Raw genomic sequence first — 17,308 nt, forward strand, 5'->3', positions numbered from 1 at the left:
GAGAGAAATTAATCTGTGTTTAATTCCCTTTGCAAAAGCAACCGCGAAGCTGTTCCGTTAAGTGTTTTTAAAATTAAAAATTGCTGAAATTTAGAATAATCGCACTTCACCTAGGCATGTGCAAATTGAATTTGCATGAACGGCCATTGCGAAGAAACATTTACAAGTTATGAAACTTGATTTCGCTTTCTTATGCTTTCATACACACGATAATTTTGTCACGCAACGCTTTGAATTAGAGGAGACATCTCCGATTTTTTTTAATTTAAAAGACGAGATAAGTAAATAACCATGAATATAAATGTAATATGTTGTAGCTCGATGTTTTAGTTAAGTACAAATATTCATACAAGCATACATTTTTACCAATCAGATAGATAACTATGAAAATGTTGATTAAAATAATATGTTAATGCAGCACAATTTGAAAATCTAAATGATTTAATATTAAAGCACAAACTCAAATCATAGGCAAATGTTCGTAACATATTTTAGCCAATACACATAATTAAAAAATAAAAATCAATTCCAACGTAATATAATCTTATTGACATCACGCCACTTCATTAAAAACTCCTACGGGAAATATATTCTGGTAATTGCCCTTTTGGGTAAAAACACCCTTGCATAGCTATTTATGGATATATATTGCAAGTCGAATATGCATATGTCTGGAAGGTTATGGTGTCTTCGACAACCCGAAGACAATTGTTCCTCCTTCTTATTTATTAATGATTATGCCTTTATATTTCTTTATATACATATTATTGGAACAACAAGTAGCTGCGTTACTTGCTTACTGACAGTAATTATTAATTTTTGAAACCCAAAAACATATACATATATGTATGTACATACAGTCATTTGTCACTGACAAAACTCGTGCGCATCGGTAACACAATTTAATACCCAAGCTTTAACTATAAAGAAGTTACACATACTTGTATAAACGCGCTGCCTATAAAGCACATTCAATGTCGAGTCACGCATAATTCCTAACACTATCAAACCGAAACGATAAGAACAAATATCAAAAGGCATTCGTATTTTAGTTTTCTTACATCAGCAGTGGCGCCTACACTTTTATTTCTCATTTATAATAGTTCGTTCTTTTATTACCTTGATTCAAAATAATTTTTAAGACAATTTGTGGATTGCTTTAATGCTGGATCCTAACAGCGAAATAAAATACGTACGAATGCCATCGGTTACATTTAGGTGAGACTGAATATGTCGCTTTTATTAATCTATATGAAACAATTTGTATACACCTCTAATGTAATACTTAATATGTTCCAATGAAATCGAATACGAACAAAATAGTGTTAAATACTACATAATAAACATGCTGTTTTATAATCAAAAGAATTAAAGTTATTTTATTAAAACAAACGCTGTGCAATTAAAACGGCGAGTGAAAGGTGTTGAAAGCGTCATGATAAAAAACATTTAACATTACGTCCACCTTTCTGTGTATGTAACAGGAAAACAAAGCATATTTACCTCACATGGTAAATATACTTCTTCAGAACAATGAACCGAGGCGATCTAGCCCCATGCTACAAGAGTTCATCTCTATATATATACAAATTTTTGTCCCGACTGACTGACGGGACGAGGCGGCACTAATATGGGTGTTAATGTTTTTTTTAATTCCCGAACCCATTTAAAATAGGTAAAAAGGGTATAATGTATTTGTGCAAATGTATATAACACGCAGAAGGAAGCATCTTCGACCCCATAAAGTACAAAAAAACTGTTTTTTAAGCAAATTTCGTAAGTCTTTCAAAAATCATTGAAAATTAGATTGAAACCGATCGGACGGTAAACAAAAAAGAATCATTCTATTCACACTGTTGCGGGTGAAATTTTCCAAATCGCTGAAACACGTATTCATTAAGTTCTTATATAGAGCTTTGGAAATAAGAACAAGAGCTAAGAAATAAAATTGAAGCAGATCGGACAAAACCTAGTAACACGAAGAATGTTGCCAGATCTAGATGCCAAACCATGAACAAAGACCCAAACCTCGTGCAAATATGATAAGATTTGACCGAGTAATGGGAGTTTTGAGGGTACCATTTGTACATGAATTTTGACCAAGAATAATGTTGCCAGACTTAAATGGATATTGATCTAGAGGCTAAACCCTAAATAAGGAGCCAAACTTATGAAAATCGCTTGAGTTTTGACAGAGTTATGGGGTGGGAAATTTCCACCTATGTCTATATAGGATCATTGAGGGTATCTTTTTTACAAGAATTTTGACCAAGGATAATGTTGTCCTTTGGTATACATGCACATTCAACTGCATTTATGTACATATATATATTTACATAAATTTATGCACTGAAAGGTTCATAAATAGCGGGTATTTCCCGGTCGGCCACAACCGAATAGGCACTCTTACTTGTTTTGTGATTCATTGTAAGAGCAAATCTCTTGACATCTAATTTACAGACAAAAGTGTATATCTTCTATGCTATTTTTGTAGCCAGCCAAAATTAGCTAATTCCTATAGTACTATAAACCGATTCTTGCTTATCTTTAAAGTGCTTAGGCAAAGTCGCTCAATTTAAGCTCTCACATATTTAAAATTGTGTTAGCCTGTGTACGACGGCAAAAAGAGAAAGCCAATAAAATCGCTAATCAACTACTCAAACGTAGACTCACAGACAGCACCGTCGGCGGCTGCAGTAGCTGTCAAATATATTAAATGCTATTAGTAACTCAGGCGACATACTGCTGAATAGTTGTAAAGAGCATATGCTCTTTTACAAAATCGCGGTGTCCGGCAAATTATTTGAACTCAAGCTCGTTGACAGCCATTTCTTACGAATGGTTAATATTGAAACTGCGTTCTAAGCCTCGCCCAAATGAATTTAAATATGTCGCTGAATAATATAAATACAAGCGGTTTTTACGATGAACCGATTTTATTGTGGAAAACAAAGCAACGCGTTCATTACCAAGATGATGTTGTGGCGCGAGCCAAAAAGTGTGTGTTTTCATTTAAAATGACTTCTAACCATTAAATAATAATTTTAACGTTGTACATTTGTAAATATTTTTTGATAGACAAATCAACGATGAGATCGCTTTGCATGTGCGTGTGAATGTGTATATGAATTCAGTAGATAAGTTTTATAAGTGACCCAGAATAAAGTGAAGTCTTATCTCAAGACCATAGCAAACAATAATATTTAAACGTTAGATTGATATCTTGCAACTATTTTTTAATAATAATAATAATGATGATAATATGAATGTACTTATAAAATTAAGTAGTCAATTTCAAATACGCAAATAACACTAACAACACAGCTTAGCGTCTCTTTAACTTGTGTATTGTATAGTTGCAAGTAGCTTTGTAAAATATTTAGCTTAGTGCGAACAGACGATGTGCAGAGCAGAGCTTACAGAGTATATATGTGAAGGTATAAAAATGCATATTGATCGCAATGATTTTATGCAACGGTCTTCAGGCCAGAATCCAGATACTACGAAAAGCAATGATGGTGGAGATGTACGACATTCACTTTAGTTAGGGATATCTTTCGTTTTCAAGTCTTTTACTTTAACCTACTTCTAGCGTACATCCAACAAAAATGTATGCATAATTAATTATAATTACTTCTACACGGCCTTATCTACACAATTTACAGGCCGTACGAACAAAATATTTCACATTATTTCATGCCAGTGATTTATTTTCACATAGTGAAACTCTCTTTTCGTCAACTTGAACTATTTTTATATTGATCATATTTTTATTTAAGCAGAAGATTCTATTTGATTTTTCATTTAGCTGATCTTTGTTAATAACATACAAAGCTGGTTAGTATAAAATTAGCACAGCACGATTCACCGTCAAAGGTTTAACGTAAGTAGTATGTATATCCTAACAGATAGAAATTTAGTAATCAATTCGGTTACGTGATGTCATATATACTTTGTTAAAAACCACCCAACAGTTACCATGACATAGTGGTGTAATATTATTTATAATTTATAAGAATGATTAAACACATACACAAAATATCATGGCTTTTAATAATTCATTCAGATTCCTATTATCTTATAAATTTAAGGTGGGACCACAATATTGCTAACTCCGCTATACTAATACGCACATATACCATATACGTATATTAAAGAACTTCAGACTCTATTCAATCACATTTGACTAGAGCCTTTAGATGTTTTAGCAGATAATGTTGTCAAATTTATAGTGTATATGTATATTTTATAAAGTACTTATATACTTCTAAACCTCATATGTATAAGTATATGTATATGTTACGATAAAAAAAAACTTGGGTAAATAGCAAATTACTAATTATATATTGGAACGAATTATGTAAAAAAATTGTTCGTTTGAAGAACAACAATTGCATATGTCCAAGCTGCCTTTGATTGATACAAACATACTCATTTTGTGTGTTATCAGTCAGTGATAACTCTTGAGAGTTTACCGCCCGTGTGCTGGTCTTATATTGGCTAATTACATCAAGTATATATTGCCACAAAATCAATCAAAAACCCATTAGAAAATTGATGCCCGACTGACCAGCACTGCGATATCCATATTTTTATATCGTCAACAAGAAGTCGCACCGATTCTTGTCCATTACCAGCAAATCTTCTGTGGTCATGTTGTTGTCAGTTGATTTGCGAACTTAAAGCTGACCAGTGCGATTGGTTACCGTGCTTGTGAATATTTTAAGTCCCATTGTGCATGAAAATGTGTATGCATGTATGCAGAAAAAAGTGTATTAAATAGCAGGCGTCCACCGACTCTGTTTAACTGTTTAAATCCCAACATTATATCAGGAATCAAGCACTTACCGACAGCTGCGAATATATTACAATAAGGCAACCGAAAAAATCGATATCCTTCTCTCGTCTATCGCCCGCAACGACGCCACCGCCGGGAACACCAGCAATCTCCGGAAACGTTAACACATCCATTGCTGCTACTTCTAACTCCGTAAAACGGTACGCTCGTACCGCATGTGATCATTGCGGTCACCATAATATACCAATTATGTCACACCCCATTTCGCCGCTAGCGAAATCGCAGACTACATTGGAACTGGTGGAACACGGTAGCCAGCGTCAGGCTCTTTTACCACTCCCAGCTATCGGTATACACCGTGACGACTCAGCTTGCACACTCCAGGTGTCCCGCCGTCCTTCTATACTGCTGCAGGAGATCTTGACCCAGCGACCTTCTGGACCTGGACGGAAAGATCCCAGTAATTTTCTACATCCACGCAACTACAGAAATGCAGGGTACAGCTGGCCTACATATTACCAAAATTTCATATGCCTTAAAAAATCTGTTATCATTAACTGTTAATAAAATGACCTCTTTTTTGTTTCTTTATTTTGTTCCACCTAAGAAATCCCCATGGAACTGTTAACGGCAGTACGGCGACCATCAACTTTCAAAGTGGCTCCGGAAGTGCTCGCAACGGTTCCAGTTCCAACTACGACAGTGGTGCAAAAAGCTTTCAAGCCAAACAGCAAAAAGAAAAGAACCGAAGAACGGGCAAGTAAGAACTTAATTATCGTGGCATAAAATGCAATAAACTATTTACTATTTTCTTTTTTTATAGCGATGCCATCAGCTCGGCATTGTCTGCCACTTATTGCAAGTTGCTAGTGCTGTTAGGTGTATGCCTTCCTATTACGGAAGTCATATCAGATCAAATACCAACCTATGTGTACCAGGGTTTTTATGTTTATTTATATGCTGGCAGCATATTTTTTGTCATATTTTTGTACATAAGTGCATTCCGTAATCGGTCGCTCTTCAATGCACTCAAGGACTTTCGTAAGTCTAATACATACAATGATTATCGTAAATGATTATGCAATGATTTACTGATTTGTTATTTTCCGTTTCACTTTACTTTTAAGTCTTACTGCGACATACAAAGGTATAAACGCTAAAACTATATACATTTGCATCAAAAAAGACAAATTTTTTTAAAAAAAATTTCTAACAAATTTGGTTATGAAGCAAATATCTTAAAAGATGCGTATTTCAATAAATATAACCATAGGTTTTAATTGAATTAAACAACTTGTTCAATATTAAAATACAGTTTGACACAGAATAAGAAAAGTGAACCCGGAGAAAAAATCATTTGCTAAAAATCTACATACAATAAAAGAAAAACACTTGATATTGTGACCCGATTCTTTTAGACGAAAAAAATAGCAATATACACCTGAAGCACAAAGTGACTCATTTCGGAAGCTTCTATCTACGCGTAGGCGCCATTGCCTTCGCTATCGGTACAATGGTATATTCTGGATTGGAGTTTGGTCAATTCTTTGAACTAAATGGTCATGCTGGATGCCACGATGTCTTTGTAGCCATCACTCCCATCTGCCGCATGGTCCTATGCATTGCCCAAGTACAGTTTATCTTCCTTAACACCACGTATATGGACATGGCGCGGCACAAGGTGACCTCGCGATTTGGGCTCATGCATATGGTGGCCACAAATTTGTGTGAATGGTTATACGTATTGGTGGAGGAGACAAAACACGAAATATTTCATATAAGCCACCATGACATTGATCCGGGCCAAGATCCCGTATTACACAGCGGAGCACATGGCGGTCCTGACTGGTCAGCCGTAAATGAATCGTTACAACTACACGGACCACATTACACAGGATTAAAAATGCAAAACCGCTCCGTAGAAAGCATGTTCCACAATATATTAGCGAATATGTCGACCTCGGTTAGTAATATCACAATAATAGCAGCGCCAACACATGCCTCTTTTACAAGATGCTCTCGTACAACAATCATGGGTGCATTAGTCCAACAGCTGTCACCATTTCTTTTTCCGTGTACGATCGAATACTCATTGATTTGCGCAGTTATTTTATTTGAAATGTGGAAGACCGTTAAATCCATACCGGACATCGACAAGACACGTAAGAACTCAGTAAAGCCAATTGCACAGAAGCCGGCCCACCACTTCTCTGTCGATTGCTCCCAGTCTCACAAAGGTCTCTTTTTCGGCATACTAATTATTGTTATGACTATTATCTCAATGATTATGTACTTTGTGCTGTATACACAACCCGGCTACGAACTCATCGCAACCCAGGAAGTCACACTTTGGGAGACTTTTATGTACTTCATGTGCGCCTCCGCAGTAATAACAGGTACATACATATGTAGATTAAAACAACGAATTTCTTTTCTAATATTTCTTTTTTGGCAGGCATGATCTTAATGCGTGATCTCAGGTACATCAAGGACACGAGCGACGAACACCATTCAATGGATTTGGATAATCTCTTACTTGTAGTGGCCCAGACAGGCGTCTACTTGTATGGAATGTTCAGTATTTTTGGCAGCTATTTTGCGAAATGGGACACGGTACCAGACCGAGTTGAAGGCATTATTGCCGAGGTTTTTGGTGTCGTACAAACATCATTGCAGACGATGTTTATATTACACGCTAGCCATCGCCGCTGCAAGGGATCTAAGCAGGTGCGTCGTAAGCCCGGCCGCGAGATTATTACCTTTTTGTTAGTTGCAAACATTGCCATATGGTTTGTCAACACTCTTATTAAAGGACGCGCTGTGTTTCGTGAGTCGCACCTTGAGTTTTTTGGCGTTTGGGGCTGGACAATTATAACACATATTTCTATGCCACTGGCGATTTTCTATCGCTTTCATTCTACGATTTGTCTGTTCGAAGTTTGGAAAATTACATACAAGGCCAAGGCACACTAATTATATAAGATGAATATTTAAAAATGTATATCCTTTTTTTTTTTTTTGTTAATAATTTTTTCTAGCCCTCTGTAATTGAGTATTATTAAGTAAGTATTTTAAAGTTAAACAAATATAAGATCGAAGTATTCTAATAATCATTATTTGAGGTTTACAATTCTTATTGTCCCTGAGAGACAAAAAAGGCACCCCGCAAGCCAATATTATACAGCAGCCGCACCCCTTCCGTCCACTCCACAAAAACTTACATGACACATTTGGAATCCCTGTATTATAATCGTCTATATATGTACATATACCAAAGAACGGTGGTGGCGGTTGCACATCGATATATATCCACTTTGAGAAAATGCGAGGAAGTTTTGATTAAACGAACTAAACGTGTTATGCATGTTGTATACAAGAAATTATATTCCAAACGCAGATTTTTATATACTTGTTTGCCCATTTTTATATAAAACCATAAAGTTATCCAGAGACCTTTAACAAAACCATTTTGTTAAGCTCTATAATAAATAAAGCATTTAATTGTATACTGTGTACATTTTTGTAGGGTTACAATAATATTACTAGACTTGGAATTTTGTTTCCATACTGTAAGTGCCAAATTAATTTACATTGTTAAATAACATTATTATTTGGTTTAAATGTAATTTTCTCTATGTCATGGATTGCCACTGTTAAAACAGAATCGTTTTTGCCATTATAAGGTTATTTCGCAATTAAGATTCCACATTCATTGCGAAAATGACGCAAAATTCTATAATTAAAGGGTACATTTATGAAATCAAATGTAAATTATTATATTTTAAAGCAACTTTTTTGGCACAACACCCGTTAAGACAAAAAGGAAAAAATTCAAATAAATAAATAAATAAAATTAATGATGTCGATTCAAGCCATGAGTTCCAGGAGTCTAACGAGTATTTATGGTATTAAACTAACTGAATTATTAATATATAAATATGTAGGAATGTTTTTATATTAAAAAATATAAATAAATATAGTAAGTGTGTTTTATTCCCAATGTCAAAAAAATTGTCTGTCAGAAGAAACTATATTGTAAGTTAATTATTGTTGTTACATTTGGTTAACAATCTGTTATTTTAATTTAAGAACTAGGGAGATTTAGTCGAATCAATATGAACGCTCTTGATAGATAACATTATCTAAATTTAGGCTGAGATTTGGTTGGCTGGCAATTTAAAATTCGACAAGCTATATGCCTACACTTACTTTAAAAAGTAAGAAATAATTATTACTTATAAATACGGAAATGTATAATATTAGCATATTTGGAGAAGAATATATGTAGCACAAAACTTGGTATTAGATGCCCTTTAAAATTGTTACTTTCTTCATTTATCCTCTACATAATCGTTACAAAAAAGCACCTATATAATAGGTATATAATGCATTTCAGTTATACATATGTTAATTGGCATAAGCCAAACTTTAATAACAACGTGCAACAAACTGTGCAGATATTTGCCTACAAATATATATTTTATATTTTATGAGTTTATGTAAATAAAATACCGAGTAAAACTTTTGAAATTTTTAATAGATTAAAATATAATTGTACATGCAACTATTAATTTTATATTGCGTTTATTATATATATATATTTATATATATATATGTATATATATTTATTTTTTTATATATAGTGTTTTATAATTGTTATTTTATTTAATATAGCTTAAAAATAAATTTTTTTTATTGCATACATATTTTGTATGTATACTCTGCTCATATTTTTCATGTGAGCTGCGTTCTACACCTCTGTCATATAAAATTGAGTTCAAATTAGCTGGTTTTAAAATATTTATTACCTGCATGCATGTGAAATACATTAGAACAAAAACAAAAACTCAACTGGCCAAATTTTTTTTTAAGAAATTGACCGTTCGTAAATAGATAGCTTCTCATTGTAATCCCTGCATTAAAAATTATAAAGTACCCAAACTATTAAGCACTTACACATGTCTATGAAAATTCATATATATATAAATATATACTTAATAAAAAAAAAAAAATAAAAAAAGTTTTTTTTTTATTTTATACAATCTTGACGATCCCTAAACAAACAGAAAGTACAGTAACAAATACAAATTGACAGAAATGTAGACGGACAGGAGAAGATAAACTTGGTTGCCAAAACCTATCTAATATATACTTACTTTTTGTGGGGTCAAGCATGCTATTTCTGTTTTTTCACTATATTAATTCTCGTTTCTTTAAAAATTGTAAAATAATTAAGGGCTTTTAATACGGCGTAGTATATTATATGGAACCCAAAATGTGTTATGGGTTAATAGAAATATTATATATGTTCATACATATTAAAAAAGTGATACGTACATATGCATATACAGACAAAAAATGAAGTAAATTATACCAACATTTTAAACTTTCATTTCACAATTCATTTAAAATTAGTATTAGTAGTAGTAAGTCTGGTTGTGCACATAATATAGTATTTTTTATGCTAAAAAAAATTATAGGCTCTTACACCCATATTATATTTTTAGTATTATACTTCATTCCAGCACTTAATAAAGCAAAGTGTAAATTCAATCCAACCGAGTTGCTTTCCTATGAACTGTATTGGATATTCATATAATATACATACATATATTTTGTTCTCTCTTAAGATTTCGCTCACAAATTTTGAAAATGTTAGTAATGTCTAGTATTGCCTTAGTTTTCTCGATATATAGGTATGGCAAAATCTTAATTTAAAAACTAGTTAAACCAATATTGGTAAACTTTGTATAATTTGGTTTATTGTTAAACGTTCTACAATGTTCCTTTTTTTTTGTAACTTTTAACTTATAATATTTTAGAATGGATAAAATGCAGCTATGCTGGAAGTACTAGTAAAATTTAGTATCACAGTATTTTATATAAGGTCAAATTTTGTTTTATATGTATGTTTATTATTTTGCAATATTCTTTTTTCCTATTCATATTTAAGTAGCATTGTTTTTTGTTGGATATTGATACACATGGCAACTCAAATACGAAAGGATTGGGCAAAACTATAGAAAGTAATTTTTTTCTTGTGTACATCCCATAACCATGCCGGTCACTTACTGAAAAGATTGCAATATGACTTACACAAGGTTTTCAAAAAATTATATGTAAGAAATACAAGAAATATTAAGCATGAAAATTATATGTACTCAATCTTTAATTTGTTAATAATTTTTAAAGCACAACGATCCCCTAATATGAAATCCAGTAAAACTGGATGTCAGGAGTTCTTAAGATTAAATAAACCCTAAGAAAGAAAACTAAATTCAATAGCAAGAGATTCTACAGCGACCATTTGCAAACTTAATGACTTAAATGATATATTTAAATTGAAAACACGGACGCTCTAATTACCACAGCAATATAGAGTTAAAATACAACTTGTCTTGATTTTTACACATCAAAATGTTGTTATACTTATTTAAGGTAAATTTCACCTTGCGTAACGTTTAAATCAATATATTAATATGTGACCCAGTTATATTTTACTACAAAAACTGAAAAAAAAAATATTGCACCTTTATTCAATTTGGGAAAAACCTAATGCCACTAGTACAAGGAAATACTTTCTGATATACATATATACCTATGAGTAAAATATAAGACAGAATAATAGTTTGTCTATGTGCGACAAATTTTGATTTTAAAATAATCAAAAAAGAATAGATCAATAAATAGCTACTTAAATTGTTTATTTAAAAAACACGAACCAAAATTTAAGTTAACTGATGTCAAGATAAAAGAATCAAGGTTACCACACTTAAGTTGGTCACACTCGTAAATACAGGTGAGCTAGTAGTGTGAACTATTTACTGTGCCTCCTTTCTATACCCTGCATGCAGTTGTCAAAATCTATCTAACAGGCATATAAAAGCAATTCCAACCACAAAAAGTATATATATAAAGTTAACAACTTACAAGCTCGGCGTGAGGCGGATGCCAAAGACACGCGGACCCAGTGATTCTGGGTATTAAATCACGCTCCAGTAACCATGCCAAGCCCAATACCCCTTACGCCACCAACGAAGAATGTATCGAATCACTGATAATTCCCATTCCAACTACTTATACGCCTGTAGTGGATGGCAAGGTGTTGGTGTGGGAACAGCGCAGCTTCGTAAGGCTTTTAAGCAATCTTTTCCCAGTTCTTGAGCATGATAGAAAAAACCGTATAGAATATCTGAATCGTACCCCTGATTGCGACGACTATTAGATGTTGACCCTATTGTCCGATTTAAGTACACACCATAAAATAGCTAGGAGTCTGCATTTCTTAGGCACAACCCTGTTCTTTAGTATCGATTTTGATATACACCAGAGCGCGTCCTCCTGCTATAATAAACGACTCATTCCGCAACCGGTCTTATCTATAACTATCCGCTAACACAGATCAACAGTTAATAATATATCCGCTAATGCGAAGTGAATAATTAATTGGCGAGCACCTGTTCAAAAAAAAAAACCCAAACCAAAAAAAAATCTTACAACTGGGCTAAACAACAAAAAACAAGTAAAGTAAAGACACAAATATGGTAAGCGCGATGTTCAACTAACTTCTTTATTTATGTTAAGATGTTGAAAAGAATAAGCTAAATAAGGGCTTAACAGGCCAGGGAATTGTGAGCCTTAAAAATTTTAAACAAAAAAGTGTCAAAAATACAAAAAGTTATATTTCTATTACAGGCCGCAAGTAGATTACTGATTTTGTGGTATCGGTTACATTCTGAATGAGCGTTAGTCAGACAGTTCTTAAGGTCACAGAGAGTCCAAAGAGTACGACTGCGACGATTCTGTCCAACAATTTCTGTTTGCTATTTACAAATCAGTAGAAAAAATGCCGTACTTAACCGCAAAGCAATTACGAGCGATAGTAGTAGGCTGCGGTGTCTAATGCACTAGCGTCTATCGAAAGTCTCAAATTATAGAGGGTATCAGATGCGACGAACCCCTAGATGCTATGAAGTGCTTAGCAGAACTCGAGCGCAAGCAAGAAACATACGCGTCTTGGCGATTGTCAGCAGTAGCCGCGTCCGATATATAAAAATCGCTATATTTTTGCTGAAAAATATGCCAGAAATATGAAAAGCAAATTGACATAAGTCGACAAAATAACGCAAACACCTCTCAAAATGGTTCGTTACGCGCCCTCAAAAAACAATCAAGGTTATCAAGTTAGAAACCCTCATTATTCTAAAGGCCAGGGTAACAAATATAACTGAATTCCTTTACATAATCATTAACCCAGCCCAACGATCACGGTCAAGGTACATAACCAAAAATCGACACGTGCCAATTCAGAGCATTTCAGAGAGCCAGCGTGGGACAGCTCCATTTTACCTGGACACCAGACACTAACCAATTGGGTGGAGTCGACCAAAGCGGCAACGGCGCCAGCAGCAGCAGATCTATTAATATTAAATCCAATAATTGTCAAATAAGATCTTAAGCAGCACTCAAAATAAACGGTTGCGTTTTTTTTTTTTTACTATTTACAATTGTTTAATTGGCGCCCGAGCAGGGACACAATGTCCTAGAAGAATAATGCGACGCGTAAAAGGCCTGTGCCCCTACTTCAACTTAGAACGGAAAAACCAAAGGTCAACGAAGTTTTATCACTACAAATGTTTTACGAGATCAACATAAATATCACAAAAGCACTGAAAACCCTTAGGAGCAGCAACACAAGTATGAAAACCGTAAGCTTTACGCTCTCAGTCACATCAATCATTTTAATAATGGCAGTAGTTGTCCGTCTGAAAGAGCAAAGAAGCATCTCGCAGCAGATCCTTGCTACTCGACCAGAAGCCACTCCAATGGAACACTCCAAAACCGTAAGCTTTACGCTCTCAGTCACATCAATCATTTTAATAATGGCAGTAGTTGTCCGTCTGAAAGAGCAAAGAAGCATCTCGCAGCAGATCCTTGCTACTCGACCAGAAGCCACTCCAATGGAACACTCCAACATAACCCAAACCCGCTTTTACATCACGTCCGAGGACGTCCACTTTTTAAGTGGGAGGACAACAATCAATAAAAATTACTCATGCACCTAGCCCAACGATCCCGACTAAGGTGCATGACCAACAATCGACACGTGTGCCAAGTCAGCGCATTCCAAAGAGGCACCGTGGGACAGCTCCACCAGACATAACGGAAGTTATGATAAGGACAACTCCAAACAAAGGAGAAACAACAATATCCCGGCCATATCATACCAAAAGAAAGTAATTCTGACCAACAATATTAATAGTCAAGTAGATACTTAGGAAGTTCTAAGCCTTGGGGCTCTATGCATAATGCATAATAAAACTACAAGCTTAACTAAAAACCTATATCGAGGACGCAAATTTTCAAAACCCTTGCAAAATTTTCCGGTGAAATTGTTAACACGGTAAAACTACCAATTAAAAATGAGAATTAATGCCTTACTACCAAAAAATAGATCCAAAAAGGGTCTTGTAGACGGCCATTTAATATATATCTAGTGAAGTGTATTCATGCGTATTCTAACACTTTGTTACAATCTTAAATATTGCCATTGACAGCAATGGATATAAACAAACAAAAAACTAAGCCCATTTGAATTTAATGAAGAACACTGCAAAAAGTGATGTTAGATCTGCAAGTTCGTTTAGCATATTTAGATGGCGACCGTGGCACGACCAGCAATCGATCGATGGACCTAGATGTGGGAACCAGAAACCGAGAAAACAACAACAATAATAAAAGCTGAATCAAAGGAACCCCGAAAAGAAACTGAGAGTGAGTTGAAAACAAAACGGTGCATATCGATACGAATCACGTTAGATAATTTAAATCCGTCAGGCTGAATTAATAGCACTGTCATATGGCACTCAGTCACCTGCCACTCATTTAATTCGCAACTTGTCCGCAAGACTAATAAATTCTCGAATCCCAAATGAGCTACATGAGATTAAGAGGAAGGAGCGCAATTGGAGTGATAGGTTTGTACAGGAGACAACAGGTATGAAAGACATGTTTCCGCAATAACACATGAGAAAATTAATGGAAGTAGACACACGTCACTTAGAAACGCTGTTGTCCACACTAAGTGTTCACCATAGGCACGTTAGGGGCATCAATATTTTAGGCTCCTCTTTGAAAATGATTACAGGGACACCTGATTATAACGACATTTAAGAAACTCGGTTGGCAGAACTGATTAGGGAAAACAATTGACAAATAGTTATCAAAACAAAAACGCAAGAACAATGCGCAAGAGCAATGCTCTGACCAACACTGTAAACGAAAAATCAAGAAAAAAGAGGAAATCGATACTTCCCATCTATTTGAAACACTTTTGGCAAGAATTAGTTTATTAACACTTGAGTAAGATATGGCCAATATAAATGTAGAAGATTCCACAATAATTGACGATGGTGATTTAAAAGTAATACTAGAATCAAAGGCATTAGTGTAAATCAATTAAAGTTTTAGCAAGTAATGACATAATCCACTTTTTTATTAAATTTCCCAAAGCTAAAAAACCGGATAAGTATGTCTGTAAGAAGATAGTAATTTTCCCAGTCGCACACGCCGGCGTAATTTCACAATTACCAGAAAATATCGTGGCGGATATCGTGCGATAATAAAATTATCGCGGTCAGCTCGGGCAACGGATCCACTAATATCGTATTCTACAGGGATTGCCAACACATGCGCTGGAATTGTTAACCCGGCAATATTAGACTCCAATGGTTAGCAAAACATAGTCAATGAGCGTTATACAGTTGCAGACGCGGCCGGCCGATACGATACGACACCATGTACGAGGCACAATGTCAGCGATTTAAGGAAGTAGGGCCTAGCATACATAACAAGAAAATATAATCTATACAGTTAAGCTGAATTTTTGACAATAAACCAGTACCTACGATACGGTAGGGTACCTAAGAGCTCTTAAATTTCTTAATTTATATACTATTTGAAGTCGGAGATGCTCTCTTCTGCCTGTGACATACTTTTGCCCAAAACTATTTTACGCTTTTAAATGGGTTCATGGACAATTTAAGATTGTGCTGATCGAAAATTATTATATATTATTATCATACGTGCGTCTTTAAAAGGTTAAGAAAAATAACAATTATTATTTGGGTATGTAATCACCTATTAAAAAGGTATATATTTCTAATACGCATCAACAGCAAAATTAATAGTCTTTGTTTTTGTCCGTCTTAATATTTGCAAGAACACACGAATGTGTATGTGCATGTGTTCATATACATCAGTAAATAAGTATTATAATTAGTTAATTTAGAGTCACGTACATACTATCAACAGCATTCTAATATTGCGGAAGTGGTATCTTGTCAAGTTCCATCGACTTAACACCATCGTATTTGTAGCTAATAATTCAATTAAAATATGTTGTGCAAAACCTTTTAAGTGAAAGCGAAACATTTTCAATGCAAGTTAAATGTAATATTATACAAATCAAAAATTGATACTTGACTTTATGGTTTATTCAAAATTATACAACTAAATACATTAATGTATTTCATTAGGTAACATCAAAAGTAATATGTACCAATATTTTTTCTTAATTCAATTAAAGTCTTTAAGGTTTCAATTGACTAAGGCCCATGTATTGAATATTTAGCTACAAGTGCTCTTGACAATTATTAATTAATAAGTTCTTTATGATACCTTTAAAATCTGCAAAGTGACCTAAATGTGTTTTACTGTTTTTGGAGAGCAATTTTTTATTCTTGGAAGATTTGAATTTAATAACTTTCGTATTTAGATTACCGCAATTAATTGAAGTTCAATCATATAAACCGAGATATGATGTAACAACCCTACTCTAAAAGTTTTTTAAGCGGATGGCACTGTATCGGAAGATTGTTGGATATATATAGCTCGAACACTAACACTTGACCCTAGCAAAAGTAGTTTCTTACCAGAGATGCCTACATTTTTTAATTCAATAAAAAAAAATCTTAAATTACGATTTACTTACAAAAAAAAAAAAATAATTACGAAAAATTAATGTATGTATATTTCGATGTTTTTTTTTAGTAAAAATGACCCCTGTACCCCTGTATTTGAATAAAATTTTGTAAAAGAAAATTGAATGGATTTTAGCAAATAAAACATAATAAATATATAGACTGCTTCCGACAAATTATACTTAAATAGACATTATAATCTTTGGAACGACTTTTTTTATTGTCTGTCAAAATTTGTTAGAGCAATAACTACAGACAAAATTATGAATTCACGTATTGACGCATATATGGCAAGACAATAAACTAACGTATTACATTATTAATTAAAGCAACTTTCTGATCACTCTGTTTTTGTATAAATTTGAACGGCGGAAAACTTTTATGATTTTAATTGAGATTTGAGTACGTTTTAAGTAATTTCCTATATAGAGTATTGGAAGTTAATCAAAAAGGTATTTCGGCGGCAATACATGAAATGAATCATAAAAAAAATCGTATTCAAAAACTAATTCTTTGGATATATTATTTA

The 17,308-nt window shown here is 33.8% G+C and overlaps 1 protein-coding gene across 3 annotated transcripts; it reads left to right on the forward strand.

The window, feature by feature from the left end:
- Window positions 1–1,092: 1,092 nt before the first annotated feature.
- Window positions 1,093–8,293, forward strand: OtopLb (Otopetrin-like b). Of its 3 annotated transcripts, XM_064692562.1 has the most exons (7): window positions 2,749–2,998; window positions 4,834–5,295; window positions 5,406–5,558; window positions 5,622–5,839; window positions 6,217–6,960; window positions 7,137–7,194; window positions 7,254–7,421. In XM_064692562.1, the coding sequence occupies exons 1-7, from the start codon at window positions 2,877–2,879 to the stop codon at window positions 7,270–7,272; spliced, it is 1,776 nt and encodes a 591-aa protein (XP_064548632.1). In that variant the 5' UTR covers window positions 2,749–2,876; the 3' UTR covers window positions 7,273–7,421. The 3 variants fall into 3 exon arrangements, with proteins under 3 accessions (XP_064548630.1, XP_064548632.1, XP_064548629.1); XM_064692559.1 differs by having other exon boundaries at window positions 2,750–2,998; window positions 6,217–7,194; window positions 7,254–8,293; XM_064692560.1 differs by lacking the exons at window positions 2,749–2,998; window positions 4,834–5,295 and adding an exon at window positions 1,093–1,218 and having other exon boundaries at window positions 6,217–7,194; window positions 7,254–8,283.
- Window positions 8,294–17,308: the final 9,015 nt, after the last annotated feature.

This window comes from Drosophila montana, unplaced genomic scaffold, assembly GCF_035044405.1.
Source record: "Drosophila montana isolate Dmon_TW-CO22-7 unplaced genomic scaffold, ASM3504440v1 contig_3624_1, whole genome shotgun sequence".
NCBI classification, from domain to species: domain Eukaryota; kingdom Metazoa; phylum Arthropoda; class Insecta; order Diptera; family Drosophilidae; genus Drosophila; species Drosophila montana.

Bases quoted from the DNA above. Each gene is read 5' to 3' on its own strand.
- OtopLb (XM_064692559.1), top strand. From the start codon at position 2,877: ATGAATTTAAATATGTCGCTGAATAATATAAATACAAGCGGTTTTTAC. The intron at 2,999-4,833 runs GTGTGTGTTTTC...ACATTATATCAG, and splicing joins GTTGTGGCGCGAGCCAAAAA to GAATCAAGCACTTACCGACA. The intron at 5,840-6,216 runs GTAAGTCTAATA...CGATTCTTTTAG, and splicing joins CAATGCACTCAAGGACTTTC to ACGAAAAAAATAGCAATATA.